General features: G+C 37.3%; 1 protein-coding gene across 1 annotated transcript; it reads right to left on the bottom strand.

The window, feature by feature from the left end:
- Positions 1-2370: 2370 nt before the first annotated feature.
- On the bottom strand, positions 2371-21913 carry LOC146137297 (NACHT, LRR and PYD domains-containing protein 12-like). Its single transcript, XM_083393839.1, has 10 exons — positions 21832-21913; positions 16945-17020; positions 16110-16278; positions 13155-14860; positions 9721-9873; positions 8401-8559; positions 6173-6334; positions 4339-4473; positions 3475-3561; positions 2371-3320 (listed from the first exon to the last, which is right to left on the bottom strand). The coding sequence occupies exons 2-10, from the start codon at positions 16954-16956 to the stop codon at positions 3018-3020; spliced, it is 2886 nt and encodes a 961-aa protein (XP_083249965.1). The 5' UTR covers positions 16957-17020; positions 21832-21913; the 3' UTR covers positions 2371-3017.
- Between the last annotated feature and the right edge of the window lie 2310 nt (positions 21914-24223).

Genomic DNA, 24223 nt, shown 5'->3' on the forward strand with positions numbered 1-24223 from the left:
GACCAAAGGCATCGTTACTCTCATCATCCAATATAAATGCTTTTGACAACTTAAACGATGTAAAGGCAATTTTTCGCTTCGCGCTACAGCTTTGTAATGTAAATTTTGTACTAAAAGCATACCTTCTCCAACCTGGAAATAAACCAACTGTTTGGTTTTCTTGAGGTTAGTTGTACAGCTGTGTGACGTCATATTCGAAACAATTCATTGCCCCCCTAACAAACATCCTAGATCCGCGCCTAGTAGCCTTGGCGTACATTTAAGTCACTGTCTTGTTTTTTTACCGGTGCGTTTTTCCGGCAGTGTACATCGCATAGTGGCTTTTAGTTTTGCTGCGTACCGCCGGGTTTCACAGCAAGCCATTCTGATCCAATTAACACAGGGCTTCCCAACCTGTGGTACGTGAACCACTAGTGGTACGCGTAGGTTTTTCAGGTGGTACTCGAGTAGCTTCCGTTTTTTTCACAAAACCCTGGATTCACAACTTTATACTTTGTGTTCTGGTTTTATTTAAATAACAAAAATTACCCGAAGCCCATTCTTATTGTTACGTAACTATTCCTGTTGTTTCGAAACAACGCAATCTTCAAAATACACGCCGTGTCAATTGTTGACAAGGAGCACAGTTGCTTTGTAAAGTGTACAATGCTGTGAGACTGTGGGCGTTAATTATGCCAAATGATTGCTGTTGATAGATATAATCGACTGTTTTAAAGCTTAAGTCCTAAGCTACAAATAGCGTTGAATAATGCTAGTTGTAAGCTAAAAATAGATCAAAATATGATTCAATTAAATTGTTTTTGTGCTAAAGTGGTACGCGTGACAGTACAGAGCGTCCAAGTGGTACGAGATCGTAACAAGGTTGGGAACCCCTGAATTAAAACAAGACTAAAGTAACAAATTAAAAAACCTAGCTTCCAGTGACACTCGATTTTATGTTAAAGGCAAAGTTATTGTGGCAGATAGAGAATACAACTCACGGCAATTACAATATTATTACATTTGAGGTAATTTTGATAAACTTGCGCATAAAACTCAAAATTTCTCGCGTTCGATTGGCATTTACGATATTACGTAGCACTGGGCAAGGTTTGTTGAGAAACTCCGAAATAACACAATCAGGATAAAAATGCTGGATTTTCAGGACACCTCTATAAGGGCCTGCTTGTACCCAGTGGCGTATAGCCAGAGTATTTTGCGCCCGGGGGCAAACTATAAAATTGGCGCCCCCTCCTTCATGTTTAATCAAACGTTGCTTGTTTTAGACGTCCTGTTCTTACGTCATCTCGAAAACTTCCATGCATTTTAAGTTATATTACTTTTGGCCTTGCACAGGAGGCGTTTAAATCACAGTCTCTCAAATTTATATTTTGAGTTTTGTAATAATTGCTATTATACTTTCCTGTCCTACTTGGAGCCGCGGCTTGCAATGCAATCGGCCAGCTCCATTATTTCAGCCGCGTTTTGTGCCTTATATAAAACCGCAAGACCTGATGAAAAGACTGATTTGAAAGCGGCCATTTAAACTGGCTGATTTATGTTGAGCTAAATGAATTAAAGGCGCCGAAGCAAACGCAATCAGTTTGGTGCAGAATGAGCCGTAAGCAATCACACGAGAAAAGCATTTGATCATGAGTTGAGCTAGTTGTGTTGTGTTATGGTTTAATTCTGTGATAAGTTTGCTGCGAGATTAAAGCTGCAAGTCTACTTTGGTAAGGTATACCTTTTTGTTCTCTAGTTTTAGTGAATCCTTCAATATTTATTGAATGCTTTGTAAATGACATCACGGTCTACAATACCGCCTAATACGGGTGACTGTGCCACCTGCCCACAGACATCTGACAGCGAGAATAGTTTAAGTCCGCCAAACCAATATCCATGACCAGTATGATTTTGCCGCCCATTTCAATGACACATTTCTAACAATAGTCTATTTGTCAAGGTTTTTATGTACATATGTTGTCGTTCTATGTCTCTAATGTTGTAGTTATATAGGTTTTTATCTGCAAATGTTGTCGTTCTATCGCCTGATAATATCGTGGCAGTTGTTTGACGTGCATAAGGCAAGTTTGTTTTATGCTAAGACAAATTGAGAATGTCTGTGTTAGTTTTTGCAATTATTTGTGGCAAGAATGACATTGTAGATAGTGTGCTTTTCAAGTTCTTTTTGTATTTTACATTTAACCCGCATAATTATTTCACAATGTGACCAGTAGCAAAGGTAAAGAGGCGTAAGTTTAAAGTGAACTCTAGTTAAAAGGGTGGATGACAAAGACGGGCAACGAACAATTATGTAGCTTCACTTCAGCCTAACACATTTCGCAATTTTAAAACAAGAAGGTAAAACGACCAGCATATTCAGGCTAGGCATCCATCAATCAACCACGATTTATTAAAAATGTACCACAGTTAATGTTTGTGAATCGTAACAATAAAATCAGGAACGACATTAAAACCAAAAATATTTAGCCAAAACGAAAATGAAAAAGTGTGACAACACAATAAACAACATTTTGTTTTAGTTTAATAGACAGTGGTAAACAACTAGTTAAAATTCGTGATTTTTATGGAAATACAACGTTTGTCCAAAAGTTGGCGACATGTTAAATTTTTGCCAAGGCGCATTGATGAAGACAGGAATAATATAAATAAGCTCCAGGAGAGCTAAAGAGGTTGGCACAGCGCGTAATAAAAATGTAATAACAACCAAAACATTAAACGAATATAACGTTGATTAAATGTGTGGAGTATTGTAGTTGTCTTTGGTCCAATCGTTTTACCACAGTTATGCTTTATTAAATAAGTCAACTATTTCTGTTACAGTATGAAAGTATTGGTTGCAAACCGGTTTATTCAGTTGTTGTTTAGAGACTTACGACATCATTTGGATCATTTTTGAAAAAATAACTGATTCTATAGAAAAGACAATGTTGTTAATCGCTCTCTTTTATAAAACAAAATATTGCAAAAAATTATTGGATGAGAAAGAACTCAATTGCAATGAATCTGAAATAAAGTTATAGTTGTTCAAATAATTTTGCCAAATTCGCAACGGACCTCCGACCTCCCTTTGTTGACCCCTGAGCTGACCCCTGGGGTGACCTTTGCGTTGACCCCTGAGATGACCATTGCGTTAACCCCTGGGGTGACCTTTGCGTTGACCCCTGAGATGACCTTTGCGTTGACCCCTGAGTTGATCTTTGTGTTGACCCCTGAGGTGATCTTTGCGTTGACCCCTGAGTTGACCTATGCGTTGACCCCTGGGGTGACCTTTGCGTTGACCCCTGAGTTGACCTTTGTGTTGAACTCTCTGTTGATACCTGTTAAAGTAAAGAAACGCACTAATTTAGCAAAACAAACCCCAAGTTATTTTGATATTATTTACATACGCGACTAGGGTGTCTTGTGTTCACACAACATTGGTATGACCAGTAAGAAGCATGTATTGGTACTTTAACGTTGAAATGTTCTTACATGATCTGTCCCATCGTCCACATCTTGTTCAGTGGATGTTTCTTGGCTTTGACTTGCTTCTGGTTCCGCTTGCTTGTCTTGATATAACTGTGGAGACAGATTTTTAAGACGCGATTATGTAACGATTCTATGTTGTGTTTAAGTGCTTGATCAAACTACTTAAGAGTTACTCTTGGCGACAAAAATGCAGTACATGGGAATGCGCAAAAATTTAGAGATTACCTCGGTACATTGAGTACTTGTATTGTTCGTTTGGTCGGTTATTTATAAAAGTAAAACTTACTATAGCGGATATACACGTATCTGTGTAACAACATTAGGCGTCACTCAGACTAAAAAAAAGTTATCACATTTGAACTTAGAACATGCGGCTATTTAAATAGCATTTGCCGCTATTTAAAAATACATGAAATGTCATTATACAAGTAAAGTCATATTAACCGATTACTCGTGAATTCGTTATTGCGCAACTCGCTCTACTCGTTACTCGCACGAGTCAAGCCAGGTTGTTTCGTTCTTAACCCGAAGCTTTGTGTTTAGCTTTCCTGCTTTTAGTTCTGCTTCTTAGTTCAGTCGGGCCTGGACAGATCCAAGCAAACTTGATCTCAGCGAGAAACAAGCGAATGCATTCGATCGCAAAAAGGTCAGACCTACAAGCGCCTTACTTCACAAATTATTCGCGTGAACGCCACTAACTACCATCAAGCTGGAGATAGGTATTTGCAAATATCCTCATATTTTTTCATCTGAAGTTGTACATTCGATGCAACGGGAAGTATCGTTACGTCACACGTCTAAACACTGACGTCACTAGTGTCGCAACGTTGCCCCGGCAACATATTCCCAAATTCTGAGTGCTTATACCTTGCGCAGAGAGTTCACATCAGCTTCACCGATGCCGCATAGTTCTAACTCCAGCTCTTGTACATTGTGGGCACAAGTTCGGAGGAAAGCGAGTCCTTGCAATCCCAAGTTGTAGCTCAGGTCCAACTTCCTCATCTACATCAGCACAACATAATGTAAGATACAAGCAGGTGTTAGGCTGCATACAGGTTCTACCAAATTAAACAATGCATATTCGCAACTTACACCAATAAAAAACTGCAATTCGTAATAGGTCAGGAAAAAACTCTGGGAAATATAAAATCTATTGGGATAATGGTGGAAAAAAATAATTTTATGGGACATTGGTTAACTATAGCAGCTAAAAATTTATTGAATGCCTATAGTGGTTGTAAATATTGTCATTTTTCATTGAATCCACAATTTGCGTAGAGTTAGCATGCGTAACCTGGTTGATTTTGCATGGACGAATACAAGGTTAAACTATAAGAACCATGGTTTGACATGCTGCTTGATTAATTTACATTTTACGTGTTGTCTGAAATAATTGTAACTATACCCGGGTAGGTTTTAAACTAGGTTAGGGTGGCCAACCAAGTCAGAGACCAAGATCGTCAACCGGCGTTCGTACTTTAACGTAAACCCGCCCACTAAAATCTGTTTGTTCTTATCCATTCACTTGGCGATGGATTTACGAATTGAAGTGGCATTAAAAACTAAAATTGCAAATTTAATAGCGTTAATATTGCGGTTTAACTTTAAAATGTTATTGTATTAATTTTGGGCAAATAAATTGAATTGTTGTCTAATATGATGCACTGGATGCACGAAAATAAATATCTCCACGACCTAGGCCTATCGTTTGAAAAAACAACTACCGCCGAATGTTATTTATTGAGAAGGTCTAAACATATTCAGTTGGTCTTGCAAATATTTTCGTGCAAGCAACGCAAGAAAAAATTACCTGCGGTGAGATCCGAACTAATGACCTCTGCCATACCGTAACAGTTACTCTAGCAACTGAGCTATGCAAGAACAGCGCTGAAGCAAATAAAAAATAATGCAGCTACAAAATTCCACAAATTTTGTTTGCACAAAAGTATGAGGGAACGTAGGCGTTTTTCGGGGTGCAATAACTTCAACAGGAAAACGTTGTTAGAAAGTAATAATCGCAATTCGAGTGTTGGTTGGTAAATTACTCCCCATAAGTAAACACAAACAAAAAGGATGTCAAGTTAATAATGGTCCTTTGAGAATAAGTGCTATCAGAACAAATGTACCCAGGCTAGGACCATTTAAAGGCCAGTTATTAGGGGTGAATTCATTGGAGAGGGAACGTGGCTGTATTATTCCTATTGTACCTAAGTGAATGCAAAAGTATTTTCGGAATACCCGCGAATTTAAGTTATGTTTCTAGTATGTTTTAACCCATTTGAAAACCGGTTTATCCATGGGCGCCGTGCGTCTTATTGCAAATTTAAGTTTGGGAAACTTAAACTTTACAAAGGCATTTTTTCACGCTGCACGCGAGTGTTTTTCCGCCTTGATAATATAAAAAACAGACACGTTTTGACGTAACGCTGTGTCCGTTACTTGTGACGTCACGATTTGACGTAACATTGTGACATCATACCTGCAATTTTTTCATGCGCCACTTAAACAAAAATCCGCATTCTTCCCTGCTAGTAATTACTTAGTAATGGCGAAAGAAAAATTCCGTTTATCGAAAATCTTTTGTACACCAGATACAGTGGCAGAGTTACCAAATATTAAACGAAATGCTGTTGCCTGTTTTATCCACCTTGATGCAATTCCAATAATCAACATATCCTTCATTCCAACAACACGCACTTACAGGCCGATCCATTCGTGATATGGCGTCAGTTAGAGGTTGAAGATCAGAACCAGCGATTTTGCATAATGTTAATTCCAGCTGGTTGATGTTGTGTACACTTGTTGCCAGGCAACTCAAACCACCTAAATCCAGCTTGCATCCATGCAGTCCCAACAATTCCATCTACAATGACAAAAAGTTTTAATTGTTACGTATCTCCCCTCTATTAGCTTCCATAACATCGAAGGTGTCTTCTGCTAATCCTGGACCATGAGTGCCTGCAATAGGGAGCATTTGCCCCCTCAACATCGGGAATAGTATGGGATAAACAAGAAACTGTTGTGTCTTTAACGCAAAATTATTTTTTTGCTGGGTAGAATACGTTGCTATGCCCTCCCAACAAACTGTATTTTTTGCCTAAAAGTAAATGGAATTTTTTTTAGCGTTCCGCGCGAATCTAATTATGTTTCTAGGTTTAGCCCACTTTGATCAAATTGTTTTAGCCCAAAGGCGTCGTGCGTCTCATCGCACAATCCAAAATAAAAGTTTGGGCAACTTAAACAATATAAAGACGATTTTGGTCATTTCCTTATGCTACCCACTACGAAAAACTATTCGGTCTTTATGAATTACAGATCAGTGAGACAATTTGAAAAAAACTAAAGTATCTACTGTTGGTGGCGCGAAGCGCGAAAAATTGACTTTGTCAAGTTGATTTTGACATGTGCGTTGTGAGGGCATTGACTCCACAGCAGTAACAAGGCTCCGTAGAAACCACGTAACAATGTCGCCTGCAGCGCAAAAATTAACCATTTCGTTAATCATGTTTCGAAAGGTGTGACGACACACAATACAAAAACGTTATAGATTCGCGCAAAGCAGTTGCATCCCCCAGTTGCTGGGTGTTATTATATTAAAATATGAACAAATATTGTTGGATAGGAGGATAACATTTATCGTTTATCTGCAACTCAGCCAAACTGTATTTGAATAGGGCCGTTATCGTTCGATAATATGTGCATTTCAGAAAATAAATAGATGTTAGACAGAAAACATGCAGTGATAGGCTAGTCACAGGGAATTTTGGACAAAGCTAAAACTGTAGATATTTTGCAGCAAATATGAAGTTTTAATTAAAGTTGGAAAAAAAGAAAGTCGGTAACTAAACATAATCCAAATCGGTTGGAAAAAGTAGCAATTAGTTCAAAATTCAAAAAAGTTTGCAAAACCATGAATTAACTCTTCAGTTACTTAACTACACACGTGGAATTTTAATGTAAATAAAAGGACATCTTAAAAACAGAATAAACACGAAACGAAACCATTAAAATCACTACAAAAAGTGAAATATCACAGTAGCGCTCGATCCCCTAATAATTGCTTTTGCTTAGCGCCGGGTTAGGAACCACTGGTCTACCACATTGTCTGTGCTGAAGTAGAACATCTGGAGCATTATGGAATAAACAAGAAACTGCTGTGTCTATGACGCAGAATTATTTTTCCTAGGTAGAATATTAATATGCGAGAAATTCGCATTATTGTCTTAATACTAAAGTACTGAAAAGTCAACATATTTGCGTGAAAAACAAGCCATTACCGGATGTGTTTAATGAATATAGAATTGTCTGTGTGAAAGTAAAAGCCGCTGTCGAAACTGAATTTTTCTTATTTGTTGTGTTACAAACGTTTGCACAAAATATCCAGATATTGGTGCAAATAAGCCTAATTGTGAACACTGAACGCGCAAAATAGTGTGTATCCAAGTAAACAATCAGTTATTTGAACGTTTGTGGTTTACAGATTGCTTCCAAGTAAATGTCCCATGTGCTTGTCCCAGGTCTCCAAACCCTCTTCGGCTGACGTTTTTGAGTGTTTGTTTGTAGACCTTTTTAAACATCTATCAATATGCACAAGGCTGTTAGAACAGTTGGAATTATTAACTAGACAAAATCAGAGAGGCTAATTTTTTGCAAACAAGTGCCGACTTTATCCTTCAAAGACGTTTTTTAAGTGAAACATAAACATCCAGCCATGCAACTCTTTATGAAAGTATGTAATTGGCGAGTTGTATGGAAGCGTGTATTATATTCTCACTGAAGTATTCAGGACAAACCTACATGTCTCGGTATGTTTAATAAAAACGGTCCGTAAAAAATATTTTTTGCCCCCATCCCCCTAATTTATGTCGAGGCCCACGCATGTGCGGTTAATGCGAACGTATTTACTTATCACAACTAACATAAACATACGGGATGGTTTCTGCGTGAGATGGCGTCAGTTAGATCTTGCAGATTTAACCCAGCAGTGTCGCAGTCCACCAACGTCAACTTGTTGATGTTGGTTGCACTTGTTGCCAGGCAACTCAACTCACGTGACCCCAAATTGTTCACCACGATTAATTCTTCCATCTACACAAAATATAGACTGGTTTGTTAACGAAAGTTTTAAACTTACTGATAAAACCTATTCAAACTGCTAAATACGGACAGAGGTCAAATTGATTGTAAACCGGAAAAGTTGTAAATGTTAATTTTAGATTCTACTCGATAAATATTTGCGCGACCACGATCAATTGCTATAAAGAAATAAACACATCAAACGTACACGGCACGTGATTCATCATTATAGTTGGAGTTAGTAAATTTACCAAAAAAATTCATAATTCAGTTCAGTCATTTTACAAAATTGATTTTCCAGATTTTTGAAGCGTGTTTGAATATCGAGTATTATGTAACGGAATGTGAAATCCGCATAAAACGTCACAATTTGTCTTTCCAAAAATATCGTTTTTATTCAGTTGAATTGACAAGTAAATGTGTATGCAGCTTTCATGGCTTCGTAAACTTACTGGACACAAATCATCATATTCGCTGAATGACGGAGAAACAAAATTAATTTTTTCATGAAATTAAGTTGAAAGTCAATAGACTTAACAATTAGGCGAATTATAATGGCGGCAATTACAAACCATGTAATTGTCAGTTGTTGCACGTAAGACTTCCAGGGGTTTCTTTGCGTGCGATTGCTTCAATAAGAACCTCGAAACCGGACAGATCGCTCTTATAACGTTTTATTTTAAACAATTCTTAATTGAGTAGTTGTAAAAGTTAAAATTCCATATATTTATGCGCTCAAAATTATTTTGCTAAAATTCCTAATTACAGTTTTAAAACTCGAACTGTGGTTTAATGTACCTGAAATTCGCTTGCTTCTATTGTGTTTTTTTTTTTTTTATAAAAAAATGCTTTTTTATTGGTACAAAAAATTATCCCTTATTAAACACGAAACTTGCGTTTAAACGTTTCCAGTTAGTATCATCAACGAAATAATAAAATCTTGATGGTGATTACGAACATCCCAAACACTACCCATGCTTGGTGGGACTTTCCCCTGTGCAATGGTTGACCCACGGGGATGCCCCATATCAGTTTCACGCGTCCCCGTTTCACCCAGGGACTTCCCCTATCCGCTTGATTGTCGATAGTGTGGTTGGAAAATCGCGCCCGCCCCATCGTAATAATGACCATTATGACATAAACATGTCAATTGTTGCACGTAAGTTAACTTACAGGTGTTTCTCTGCGTGCGATTGCGTCAGTAAGAACTTCGAAATCGGACAGATCGCTCGTATTTTCCAACCACAGGCGGTTTATCTTATGGACGCAGGTGGACAAGGCAACGAAGTCACGTGATCCAGTTGTGTCCACATGTACAAGCTCCATCTACAAAATAACAACAAGATATGTTGGTGGGTGCGCTGTCCCAGATAGATGAGGTTCTCAAACTTATGCGCCGATCAGTTTGCCTCGCCCGCCATTGTTGGCTACCTTTAGTCAATGACGTGGTTTAAAAAGTGTAAGCAAAGTCGCTGAAAAAAATGCGGGTTAATATGACGTTTTATTGTAAACTGTATTTAATTTAGTCATTTGTAGAGCTAAAATGTTATATATACATGCACTTAGAAACAATTTCACTAAAATTCCGGGTTACTCGGCTGTATAGAGTACGCACATTGTTAAGGCGTGAGATGCGAACAGTTTTAAACTCAAACATTAGTTATTGCTCCTAAAAATGCGCTTGCTTGAACTTTGTTTTATTTAAAACTTTTCTTTTGTATTTGTAAATTAATTATCCCCTCATTAAACACGAAACTCGCGTTAAAACGTTTCCAGTTAGTATCATCAACGAAATATTAAAATTTGGATACTGAATTAAAAAACTTAAATACTTGCTGGGGGTGGAAGCGTTTAATGCTGTAGGGAAGACAGTGACTACGAAGAGTTTGGGGAGTGTGGAGTATAACATCCCAAACACTAATGTTCAATAACAAACTGAAAAACGTAATTTGTCGCGCCAATTAAGAGTGTTATATCAGAAAATAAAAGAGAAAAATATTAGTGTATAAAAAAAAAATGCGTTTTGCGTTTTTAGCTAAATAGACTCAATTAAAGTCGCGCATGTTATTACGCAATAAAGTTGTACAAACCGCGTTGGTAATTTGTTCTAATTTCACCGATTTAATCTCAGAGGCGAGCAATGGCGGTCTGTTTTTCGGCATAACAACGCCATTTAAACATCGTGACATCAGACCATGAATATTTTTGCCGACTATACAGCAGGATGTGTGCCATCAATTCTTGGTGAACAACAGGAAATCAACCCGTTGTGAAAAAACAAGTTGTCCACTAATGTCAAAAAACTCGGGGACACTCTACTGTCATCATGCGGTGATAGAAGTTTAAAGTACCTTTTAAGAGCAGGGGTCGGCAACCCCGCCAATATAGTTCATCCGGCCCTCCACCTCTTTTACAACTTGGCAAAATGCCGTTGCCAGAATTTGTTGTCTATTTTAACTACATAAATGTAAAAATTTTGCGCACTTTTTGCGCATTTTTTTCGTCCAAAATGCGAAGTACATAAACTACTAGTACTATCAACAATGGACGTTACGCTATCTTAGTATGTCTGATTGTATTTTATGGTGCTGCACACTATAGTTCTTGTGTGGTTTAAATATAAAAATAAACTATATCGACATTTCAACGGTTCTATTTAAATTACATCATATCCTATTCAAATTACATCATAGATTAACGATTAAATTTTCCGCATGTCTTTTTTTCACTTTTATTGTTGGTTATGATTAGACTATGTTTATCGGCGGCAGCGCACTCGATGAACCTCACGTCCTTTCGCTACCCCCGGGGAACATCAAATATTTGCACAATAGCTTTTCTTCGCGCTTGGCGCAAACGCTTTACCGTCCTTTTTTCAAATCTAATATATAAAATGGAAAAGTTTGTTGGTCAGCATGTTCGCGTTTTAGGGAAACGACAGAGAAACGTATGGCTCCTATTGCTCCTCTTAAGCGAGTCGCCGAGCAAGTCGGTAAAATAGAAAGAAACTCGTGTGCTCCCAGACAGAATTTTTTTTTTCTTTCTATGAGAGAAAGTCTCGCATCTCAAGCGAACGCCGTCGCAAACCGGTCACGGGTGAGCAATTTTTATACCATTTCAAAAACATCACAAAACATTCGTTGCATGTTAACTTGAAAGAGCGGGCGTGCGACTTGCAGAACCTTATGACAAAACGGGTTAAACCTTTTCACACATTTATAAGGCAATAACCTGCGTGAAGTAAATTGCCTTGGTAAAAATAAAGTTTCATGTGGCAAAGTTTATATCGCGTTTATTGTAGCGGTTTGAACTTTAAGCAAATTTACTTTAAAAAGAGGATTTTCTTTCGTTGGATGCAGTATGGGTTTTACGGATTTGCTTGAATTTCGCCAATTTGAATAATTGCTGCTACTACTTTTTAAGCGATTTGCCATCGATATATGTCACGGGTTTTCGTTAGGTAAAATATGCGAGTCGTGTTTAGTAGCTCCATTTAAAAAAACACACAACGTTGCAATTTGTTTGTTGTAAATACCGCAATTTATTTGTAATTATCGGCTATAATATACGGCTTCAGCCAGCTTATACAATGTTGGAAACACGTGAATTAGTAATTATACGGCCACAGCGCGTTCGCGACTTTTCTTTAGTGACCTATTTCAGACACAAAATTTTAGATACTGCTTTTTGGGTTACAGGCCTATGTTAATTTTTAGTCTTTAGATTGTGTTAAACAAATTAAAAAAGTATTGGGAAATTACGGAGACAAAGAATTAGATCTTTAGAGCCACGCAGATAAGTCACATAATTAAACACGACATTCTATTAATACCGCTTTCACACAGGGTGTGGGGTGTTACTCTGACTGTGGAAAAGCATTAGGTTAAATGATTTTAGACATGATATGACATGATTTGAATTTTCTATTTAGTGACACGCAGTACAAACGTTTAGGCATAAGCAAATTTGTTATGGCATTACAAAAATATGTTTGCATTGTTTATGCCTCTTAAGAACTTTACACGCTATCCGTAACACAACTTTCGGGTTATTTTCTGATTCCATAATTATAGGCTATAACATGAGGCTGTCAGTTTAACATGGTACAACGTAATGTGCAATAGTAATAAAGAGCCAAAGTATGATGGATTGTTTCATTTTGTTTAACCAGATTAAATTCAGGTAGACTTCGTACATTATGATGGTTATTGTAGATGTAATTATTTTTTAACCAGTAAGATTAACTGGAAAATATTCTATTTAACCTGGGAAACGCCGGGTATTTCGTCTAGTGTTAGATAAAAGCTGATTTTCAACTTAAAAAAAACTAGGTCGCCACTGATTAACAGTTATTATAATGAAACGCTCAAAACTCAACATTTTACGAAAATTTTAAGTTTATATTTATTACGGCTCGCCGAGCCCTTTTTAAATTTGGGTCAGGTCCGCGACTAGAAAAGGTTACCGACTCCTGCTTCAGAAAGTTAAATGTTGTGTGGCTTCAAAACGGTGCAGGGTTCGTTTAGCGTTTACCGCTGCTTTGTTGCATTTATTTGAAAATGGTGAATAAAAATTAAAACGACTAGAAATCGTAAAACTTCACAAACCTTGTGTTTGGTTCTCGCCATTGTCTCTATCAACATTTCTAAACCGTTGCCGGTAAATGTGACTGAGCCAATGCTGATGACCAGCTCTCTTTGTGTTGCTCGAAGCACGTGACAGAGACTTGACACTTCACTGGGAAGGATCGTTCCACCATTTATATGAAGCTCTCCAGGGAGGGTATCGGCCACTTTCGCGGTGATTTCTTTATCGTTTGATTCCTGCGCCAAACTGCAAAGCTTAAACAAATTGGAGTTAAAGCTTTCGTCATCGTTTGATAAAAGTTGAGATCCAAGCGAATCAATCAGTCCTTTTAGTAAACGTTTCTTGCTGGCAACATCGGTGGAAGAGATTTTAAAAATAGGCTTTAGCTTAAGGTGGAGTCCCGTATTTAGCAACCCGAAAAGAAACCGAAGAACCATTTCCCACGTATTACTTTCCATGCTTTGTAGCAGCCCAGAAAATGTAGCCAGGTCTGTATCGAACAACAGCTTGAGTGATGTGAAAAATTCTTGCCACAGCAAATGAATAAAGAAGAATACTTTATCCCCTTTCAGTATACGAAGGTTGAGGTCGCTAGAGAAAACTTGCATGTTAAGAAAGTCCTCCATTCCTTCAGAATTAAGTCCGACTTCATCAAAGACTTCTTCGTCGAACATGATCTTGTCGTTGAGCATTCCGTGTAAAGCCAAGTCTGAAAGTTTGCGCAAAATTCTTGGATGTTCCTTAAACTTAGGCGAGCGAATGCAATCAGCCACAAAAGCCGCAAACACATCTGTGAGAGTAAAATTGCCATCTTTAGTGCCATGCTTTATGATGTAAGGAGCGACGGTTTTTGCAAACATAGGAAGAAAGCACAAAGCCTTTGCATGTGGGTTTTGCCCAAGTGACTTGGTGACCTTCTCATATTCTTCTTTCTCTGGGCAAATTTGTCGGAAATACAAATCTTGAGAGCTTTCGTTGAAGCCGATTACCTTGACTACAAAGTGGGGCTTGCAGCTTGGGTGTAGCTTAAGAAAAGCTCCCGGTCGTGAAGTAAGCAGCTTGTGAGCATTTGGAAGAATGTCGCCACGGAGTAGGTTTTGCAAAATAACAACTGGCGTTGCGCGATCGTACAATCCGATCACTGGAGCATCCAAATCAAGGTCCTTGAACCTAGGTTCGTCCAAACCATCCAGGAAGATAAACAGCTTGTTGGATTTTGAAAGTCTTTCCAGTATTTGATCATCTATTTCCTTTGTGTGTTTCCTGTTTGGGTCGGACGACAGCAATTCCAAAACGCCCATTTTTTTATTAAGATCTAAAGTCTTCAAGTATTTGAAAAGCCAATATCCCTTTTGATCTGCTGGTAATTCATCTGCAAGCTCCGATAGTGTCTGTATAGTAGCAGTAGTTTTTCCAATTCCAGCTATTCCAGTCATACCGACCACATTGCCATGCCTCTCCACGTAATCGTCATATGCTGCTTTATTTCTAAAGTTCTTACTTTTGGCTTCATCGGTTGCTTCTTGTTTTGCAGCAGGAAATAGTTGGTTGAGTTTAAGCATGGTTGAGTTGACCTGTTTTTCTCTGAGTTGCTTCAATCCTTTTAAACCAAACTCCTCCAAAGGTGCTTGCGAATCCCGAATGATGTCAAGAGGAACTGGGTTGCTTGGTAGAGTTCCGATGACCTTGTCAGCTGCTTCCTGAGACTTTTCTTGCCATGATGCTTCTGAGTAATATTAATATTATTAAATTTGGTTACTTTTATATCCACATTTTTACTTTAAGGATGGCTTTGACTTTTAATCTGTCTTTCATTTAGTGTGGGCTGTCTCGGTAATAAGCGGCTTATAAAGGCGTGCGTTAAAGCCATATGTGACGTTAAGGAGGTCCTCTCCGACCTTAAGCGAAACGTTAACTTTATAGCGCATCAAATTACCAAACTTTAAACCTTAGCAAACAGCAGAACCCTAACAAAAGACTAAAGGCGGGCTACTTGGTTTGCACTAACGTTTACCTTTATCTGTGTCCAGCTTAACAGTCCAACACTTAAATAGATATGACGATATGATAAAATGACTTAGGATGTTATTACAAGCTGTGTATAAAAAACAAAAATCTCAACTTGTTTAACTATTTTGCAGTAGCGAGTTAGGAACCGATGAGGCATTGCAAATTGTAAAGATGAAGTATTTACACCCACGAATGTAAAAAATTTTGCGGAGCACGGGTTCAGGAGTCACAATATGAGAAACAGAGAAAGTTTTATTTTTTACCGATTTATTGACGTTTGGTATACAGAATATTATTGATATTAAACCAGGGAGTCGAACCGGAACCGAACCGGAACTTTATGAACCGGTTTTGGGTCATTTTTTTTCGAACCGTAACCGAACCTGAACCGTATTTTGAACGTATTTAAGGAGCCGAACCGGAACTGAACCGAATAATTTGAAACAACATGAACCTTAACCGAACCCGAACCTTTCAACAAAAGCGGTTCACTCTAGCATGACTTCACAACTTATATTTTAAAGAGTCAAGTTATGCCATGTTCGAAATTTTATGAACAAATTTGAATTTTGATTAAATAAAACTCTTATTTTTTATTTTTTAGATATTTCAATAATGAGTTGCTGTTTTTTTAATACGTCACGTTACTTCGATTAAATGACTTACTATTCAAAAACTATTCTCTGCATTTGTTGACCCACATTTTTAGATTTTTATCGTGAAATACAATCAGCCATTGGAAATTCATGTAGCATTCTATATATATATTTAGAAACCAGTGGTCCCATATGCTTACCTTAATTCGAATGAATATAGCATTCTATATATTATCGTTCATTTTGATTGACTTAATGTTAGTGCTACAATTGTGTGATTATGGTTAATAGTTTAATAAAGTGACGTTTAAGAATTTTGCATTTCTGCATGTTTGTGTTTCACTGTTATGGGTAAACGTTATCACTAACCACTGTTAGATGAGGGCGCTGCTGAGTCATGAGCCACATCCGGTCTTGTTTGGTTTCGAGCGTCAATGAAGTTGCCTTGAACGATAACTTGATGTATTGGACCACGATTCTGTATGTCACCGATATTTACATGCTCGGCATTGATTGGCTGGCTGTTTCCAGGTGGATTCTGTGGCGAAAACGTTGATGCTGTTAAACTTAAGTGTATTTGTGATTCAATATCCAAATATATATTTGTTAAACACGAAAAGAAACAACTCTAATAACAACATTACAAGATAACTGTTTTTTGTCCTCACAAATTTTACAAAATAACAAAAAGTCACAAAACCGAAAATATAAAATACAACAAAACATTTAAAAATACTAAAAAATATTGTGACTATGAAGCTAACTTTCTTTCCCGCGCAGACATAGTTCTCCGTATTTTACTGAAATATGTATTTCCTACCAAGTGTAAATTTTACAATGTTTTATCTAAAGATAAATTGAGCGGCAAAGCAAAGCATTCTATACTATAACCTGGTAAAAATCAGTCGGACTTTCGTTAACGTTGCTGCAAATTGAAAAACTTTCACGAACCTACAGAAAAAAACTTTGGATTCCCGTTTGTTCTTGAATCTAGAGTTTGCGTAAATTGGCAACAAGACAATACTAGATAATGATGTCGAAAGTCGAACACATACTTTCACTTTAAACTAAATCCTCGATCACCAATTTCGTTGTATTTTTAAACCTCAAAAGTAGGGATGATATAAGGGTCACGTATAAAGGACAGATTGTTTGAAGGGAAAAAACACCGCACGATTTTGTTATTTAGTACGAAAAAACTTACTTGATTTGCCATTTTGGTGCTGGTGTTTTATTGGTTGATCGTTGAACAGGTTTTTAGCTAACATAAACAGGCTTGTCTGAAAAAAAGGAAAACATATTAGTTGAGAATTAGATGACAACTATGACTTACTTAAATGTGTTGCGAAAAACCTTGTTTGAGGAAACAAAGTATAAAGCACAAGAAAGTCTAGAAAATAAAGTGCGCTAAAACAATATCGACATTATCATACAGAGCCAAGAATAGAGGTGTCGGACCTCACTCACTATACACCTGACTTTCTTTAAAAGGTTTAGGGTTGTGGTTGTTGTACAATATTTGTTATTTTGGTCGTTTAAACATTTCTTTATTCCATGGGCGAAATGCAACACCAATAAGTAATAGGTCTGATTTAGCGAATGTAAATAATGGTCGACTGTAAGATTGTATCCTGTAAAATGGTGCGCAAGTATGGAAATTAACATCCAAGCTTTGATGTATATGGCTTGTAAGTCGCCGATAAATCGCCGATAAAACCGAACAGGATAATGGATGCTGATTTCAGCCGCTAGAAAGACTGTAGCTTTAAGTAAAGAGTCTACTTCTTTTTACGTAACTAAACTCTAAACCAGGGTTGGGCAATTGTTTTTACCGCGGGCCGCATGAGAAAATTAAAATGCACACAACCCCCAAACAGGGGCAAACAATCCGGTGCCAAAACAGCGGCGCCCTAACGTCGCCTTTCATACCAAGGACCCCAAAACGTCAACACCAAAACTGTCGATCCAGCCATGTTCAACCGTACGTAAGATTTCGTTAATTTAGCTCCGAAGATATATGGGATGAGCCAGACCCATGGTCCCGATCGTCTTACACCCTTTCCTTACAGTTTCAGGCGTTATTTGGTCTTTTTAGGCCTTATTCCGATGAAGATAGGCTTCATCAAGTCACTCGACCAAGAAAAGCATAAAGTTTTCAATAAACTACGCTGGGATATCGTGGAATATTAGGGAGGGGTTGGTTCGAATTAAGGGGTGGGGTCTTGAATTTAACTTTTCCAAAGAAGTAGTGTGGAAATAAATTTGACGAACGAATCTTCAAACCAGAGGCGTACAACACATGAACCAGAGTTCAGCCCGCTGTACTTTTATTTTTGTGACCCCACAACCTATTTAAACAAATAATTAAATCGTATGTTGCTGTTTCTAAATGAGTGGCAATTTTGACTCTTATTACGCGACAACAAGGATTCTACTAACTATAATATCATCTGTCACACTTGAATTTGGTTTATTGGATTGCGACTGTACCCCACTATTGCGCCGTAGCCTGCTTTTAGCCTTTTGTCATGAAATAAAGTATGTTTGGTCACTTTAAAATTATGGCAGCTATGGAATATGTAGAAAGGCTAATAGAATTTGCCTTTTAAACAGACCATTACATCGTATGTTGTTTTTTCTAACAGGATGAGTGTTATTTTGACTTTGATTACGCCACAACAACGATTCCACTATAATATCATCTGTCATACTTGAATTTAGCTTATTGGATGGCGACTGTCCCCCACTATTGCGCCGTAGCCTGCATTTAGCTCTTTGTCGTGAAATAAGTTATGTTTTGTCGCTCTAAAATTATGGCAAGTGTGTAAAAGCTTAATGCTGATAGAATTTGCGTTTAACTTGAAATAATGGCTTCGTTGGACGTGGAGTTGGACTCCACTAAATTTGTTGCTTACAAAACCGTGGAAAACCCAAAACCTCGTCAAATATCTGAAGTTTTATTTTGGCTCGCCACTAAATGTTTGCCATTTTTACATTGCTTAGTCGATTCCAAACCGATTCCTGGATGCTTAAATATGTTTTTACAATTCAAATAATACAGTTAGGAATGGTAATAACAGGAATCGTTGCTAAATACATTTCTGTTGTGTTTAACAAACTGTATCATCTTTTTAAAAATCTCGACAAACTTAGAGTTTTACTTAATTATATTTTAAATTGCGTCTTGTTTTTTTGTTTTTTAATTTCGTTTACATTTTCGCTTCCCTGAGAAGTTCTTGTTGGTCGCTTTAATCGAAATTGGCTCGCCATTGAAAACTATTGCACCCTTCTACTTTAAATAGAACATAAATTAGTTAATTGAGGTATACCCTTTTCTCCTCAAAAAATCCACTAACTCCTCTTTATTGTTCCCCCATACAAAAGCATATATGCATTCATGCACGGCGCTGAAGTTTAAGTCACAAAGGCCAAGGATAAGCTTGAGCAAAAACTCTGAATTGCGCAGAGTTTACGCTGAATCGAAAAGCTGGAATTTGGAAGCGAAATAAATCGACTTTCCTGTTGAATGGCTTTTACTTGAGCAATTCATAGTCCGTTGTTTTGCTACGAAATTAAATATTCTCATTTTCATGTGATTTAAAACATTGACTTCAATATTCGTTGCCATTAATTGGACTAACGAAAATCGCTCCTAAAGAGTTTTTCAGGTGTGAAAGAGCTTTTAATTATATTAAAATCATGACAATCCAACTTTTACAAAACTATGTTTTAAATTGTTTCATTGGTAATTTGTTCTAAACTTCGGAGCATAATGGTTGGAGGTTGTAGCAAGACGTAATAACAATTTTAACGCCCATACAGAAGTAGGTGTCATTTTAAACGTTTCGAATAATCTCGTTCGCTTCACGCGAGAAATTCCTGTTGGTCGCGTTCGTTCGTAAAAGTCAAGGGCAAAGCTGTTACGCAACGGGGGGTTGCCGACGTGGCAAGTTCCTGTTTTGAGTTTCTGTAGCTCAAAGTTTCCCGAAGGCTTTACAGGCCAGCACCTTTTTACTTACAAGTGGATCCCTTTCGAACAAACATCACGTTGACAAACTTGGTCATTGCATGAAGTCATACCATAACAGTCTTATTAAGAAGAGTGTGATATAAAAGGCTTTGTGTGACAAGTGGAAACCGTAATAACTGGAATGTTTCTTGGTATACTGATGTGGTCAACATAATTCAAGTTTTCTACTTATTTCAATAATTCCGATCTATCATGCTAAATTGGGGAAATTTACATTTCATTAACGCGTGTTTTACGCGAGTACGAAAGGCAAAGATCGCCGATAAAACCGAACTGGCACTCTGAATTATGCTGATTTCAGCCGCTAGAGCAGTGTTTCTCAACTTTCTTTTACTTGTTGGCGCATCTAGAGACGTTTTATAACCAGGGGCGCACTTTGCGAGCGAAGCGAGCACGAAATTTTTGTGGTGTTTTTTTGAGGTGTCTCTATTTCTCTTAAATTGCTTGCAATTTTTTATTATATAGGCTTTATAGTTGCATATATTAAAAGACACTCCAGCCTTGAGACCAAAATAAGAACAACATCAACTTCGGAATAAAAGACTATTAGGAATAAGGCGTACATAAGACTAAAACCTAATAGTCGTAATAATGACGAAATCGGAATCAGACCTAAATGGCCAAAATAAGGCCTATATAACCTTTTATCTAACCTCAAACACCATCCATAACTATCACTAACTCCCCGAATATTTTCAACTCTAACCCAATTCCTAGCACCACCTACTACCCGCCCATAACCCCAAACGGGGGGCAAAAAATCCGCGACCAAAACAGCGGCGCCCAAATGCCGACAGCAAACGGGTTTTCCCTACAGTCTTGGAAGTAGTTTTGTCTATTTAAGTCTTCCTCCGATTAATTTTGGGTTTAATTTGACATGTTTAGGTCTTATCTAAACTATTTTAGATCTTATTCTGTCGTGGTAATTCCTGCGAATTTGGCGTTATTATGTCGGTGGTCTTAGTACTATGGTATTAGGCTATAGATTATCTGATTTAGATGTTGTTGCTTTGAATGTCTTATTGTGTTTTCTACTTGAAAGTGCTGCGGAATCAATGAGCTAAGCTTAATAGAAAAGTAAAAATACATGTTTTATATATTAAATTATTTTTTCCATTTTCTCGCGGCGCACCTGGCAACCTTCCATGGCGCACCGGTTGAGAAGCGCTGCGCTAGAGATACAGTAGCTCTAAGTAAAAAAGTTCACTTATTTTTACAGAACTAAACTCTAAGCAAGGGGTTCCCAACCTGTGGGCCATGGCCCCTAGGGGTAAGAGTTTTTTTTAATGAACTCTTGAAGCCGCAAGAAGGGCCGGCAACCCGATTGAGCTTTGAGAAAGACAGTTTGACCACATTTTGGGAGATAATAACAACAACTAAGCAAATCGTACCCCAATCTTAATGAAATTGTCATGCTATTGCTGTTGCTTTTCCCATCAACATATCGTTGTGAATGTAGGATTTCAACATAGTGTCACTCGACAAAGCAGCACAGTGTCTTGGATATTCATTATGACATGCTGCTGGCTCTTTACACCACTAAACCAGCAATTAAGACAAGTCAGAGCATAAACAAGCTCAACCATCACATTGACCGAATATGTAATAAATCACTAATTAATGTTGGCCTACTCCCATTGTTATTGTGAGTTGTATTTATACCATTTTATCATTCCAACTACAGGTAAATGTAGAAACCAGTTTTTTTAAATTAAAATGACGTTTCTTAATTTTTTTAAAATTTTGAAAAAAATAGAAGGGCCTTTGATTTTTCAAAATTTTCAAAGGGGCCACGGTGTAAAAAAGGTTGGGAACCCCTGCTTTAAGCAAAACAATTAAGACGGGTCCGGTTCCGACTCTGCAGCCTATATTCAACCTATTAAACAAACTAAATAAGGTGGATATACAGCAATCCGCTCATATGAGCGATAATTCATCCACCTACAATATTTTGTTGGAAAATGTTCCACCATTTGCGATTCTAACTTTGCAATTCGTCAGTTTCGAAATTTGGGACTCCTTATGTCAGCTCTGGACTCTGGTAGTTTTATGCAGTCTTACCTTAGTCAATAGTCGGACTTCAGCAAAACAAACCGACTTCGTTTGTAATATAACTCAGTCACCCACAAAACGTGGTTGGAAAATATTGTACCCTGTGCGATCAATAAGCCAAAAATAAAATGAAGTTATTTAGACAATAATAAGGCAACAGGCCAACTCGGTGTGTTGATGTCCACATCGTTAAAAGCCAACACTACAACAGAAAATTATTTTTAGTATATAAACAAGACTCCAATTAAATAATTGAAAAGTAATAATGCGGTGATTTTCTATAAACAAATCACAACTGCAAATAATACATAAAACAAACCGCACCAGCAAACAGTATATATATGTTTTTAATGAAGCAAAAAACTTGCGCTTACTGCCACACACCGTGGGTATTGTGCTGGCCGTTTGTAATTAACAACTCTCACGCGATCTCGATTCCATACCGAATATTAAAGAGCGACTGAAAAACAGCAAATACTTTGAAATAAGGTTCGAAATAATGTGATTAACTGGAAATAAACGTTCAATTTTCACGATCTTCTAATTCAATTGCTAGTATCAGCCATTCCTTGATGAGTGTTTACTAAAATAAAACAACATAACAAATAGCGATGTCGTACAAATGTAATATAAAAGCTGATCGCAAATCATTATCCAGTAGAAAAATCAACATAATCGCCTTTAAACAAAATGTACAGTCAACCAAAACATATAAAAACACCTTTTATTGCAACGTTCAAACTCATTTTTTGGCGCCTTAAATTCAAAATGCAATATTTTTACAAATATCGTTGCATATTCGGCGCCCGACAACATTAAAATGTATGCAGGCTTCCATTTAACTTTATCACTTCGTATTTATGAATGTTGCTAAAACGTCAATATTCATATCCACAAAGTAAACTCCTGCTTTTTAACCGGTGGGCCGCCGGCAAATAGAAAAAAAAATATATGAATTTTATACAATAAGTTATCGCAAGAAATTCCGGAGAAATGCGAATATAACCAACAAATTTTGCGCTCACCTTGCTTGCCACGTATTTTTGTTTCGTAGTTCTGTTGGTGCGACCCGCTGACGCACTCAAATTATCTCGTGCGACCCTCAGTAAGACTTGACTACAGCACAGACTGTTTCCACGCACTAAACACCCCCGTTAAAATATGTGAAAGCGAATATTACACAATACCTTGAACAGAGTAAATTGCACTCTAAACTCACTTAACATTATGAACTGGCAAACTTCCAAATACAATTATTACCAAACAAATGTCTACCAAACAACAATCGACGTGATAATACATAACGTAGTTAAGAGCGTATTTGTGTAAAGTACTGCATTTGTGACAGTCAAAACTTTACTCTCATTTTCTCACTTGAGCCTAGTGTACATGCTTATATTAGTATGGACAAATCACCATCAAATAATGCAAGTATATAGTTTTTTTTTTTCATTTTTACTGCAGAACGTTCTACAGATGCAAGAAATGGTTAAAGACTCAGTGCAATGTCCAACTTTATTTTCGCAATACATCTGTTTCATCAATTTTACACTAAACACCTTTTAATCGATTCAAGCATTTATATATAAAGTAGTAATGGGTTTTTGTTTGTAGAAACGATTAAATTATTATCAACTGCATATTTTAAATATTTCTACTTTCATTAAACGATAATAATATCTGGAAAACCTACAACAAGTTTGTTTCCCTACAAATCCTGGTTTTACTTAGAATCATAAAAAAACGTTATGAATATTACTCCAGCTGACAATTGTTATGCTGAATACTTGAAGATCGACCGAATATATTCTGGCAAGACCTTTTTTCTCTCCAGACTCCAGCAACACAAAACCACCCTCCCTTCACCATTTTGCCACTTTTTTTACACATTTACACTAGGTCGGCGCATTCTCGCTAAGATGTCTGTCGCGTTACGTCATACAAGTGTCGCGTGACGTTCGATTCATGTCGCGTGTCGCTGAAAAATGACAAATGTTACCTGTTCAAAAAGAAAAGGTTGTAAACTAAAATATTAGGTTTTATAGCTAAAATCTGATAAAAAGTAATTGTAGTCAATGTTTTGCTTATTTAAGCATAGTAGTGACGTCATTTGGTATCGGATCGCGATACTTTGTGTCAACGATATCGGGTATCGGAATAAAATGTCAAGTATCAGACGTCCTAGTATTCAGGCATGTATTTAAACCTTGATATTTGCCTCAATTTTTTTCGTTCAAGGATCAATAGGAAACGCACCAGCGGTAACCGTACACTATGTTGTTGACTGCTGTACGATTGACCCTTTTGGAAATCAATATATTTGTAAATAAGCTATTATACGTTAAATCAGACCGGACAGTTGCTATCACCTTAGCCATCAAGATACAATTTGTTTTCATTC

The sequence above is a fragment of the Ascidiella aspersa genome, chromosome 7 (genome assembly GCF_963924565.1).
Source record: "Ascidiella aspersa chromosome 7, kaAscAspe10.2, whole genome shotgun sequence".
Classification (NCBI taxonomy): domain Eukaryota; kingdom Metazoa; phylum Chordata; class Ascidiacea; order Phlebobranchia; family Ascidiidae; genus Ascidiella; species Ascidiella aspersa.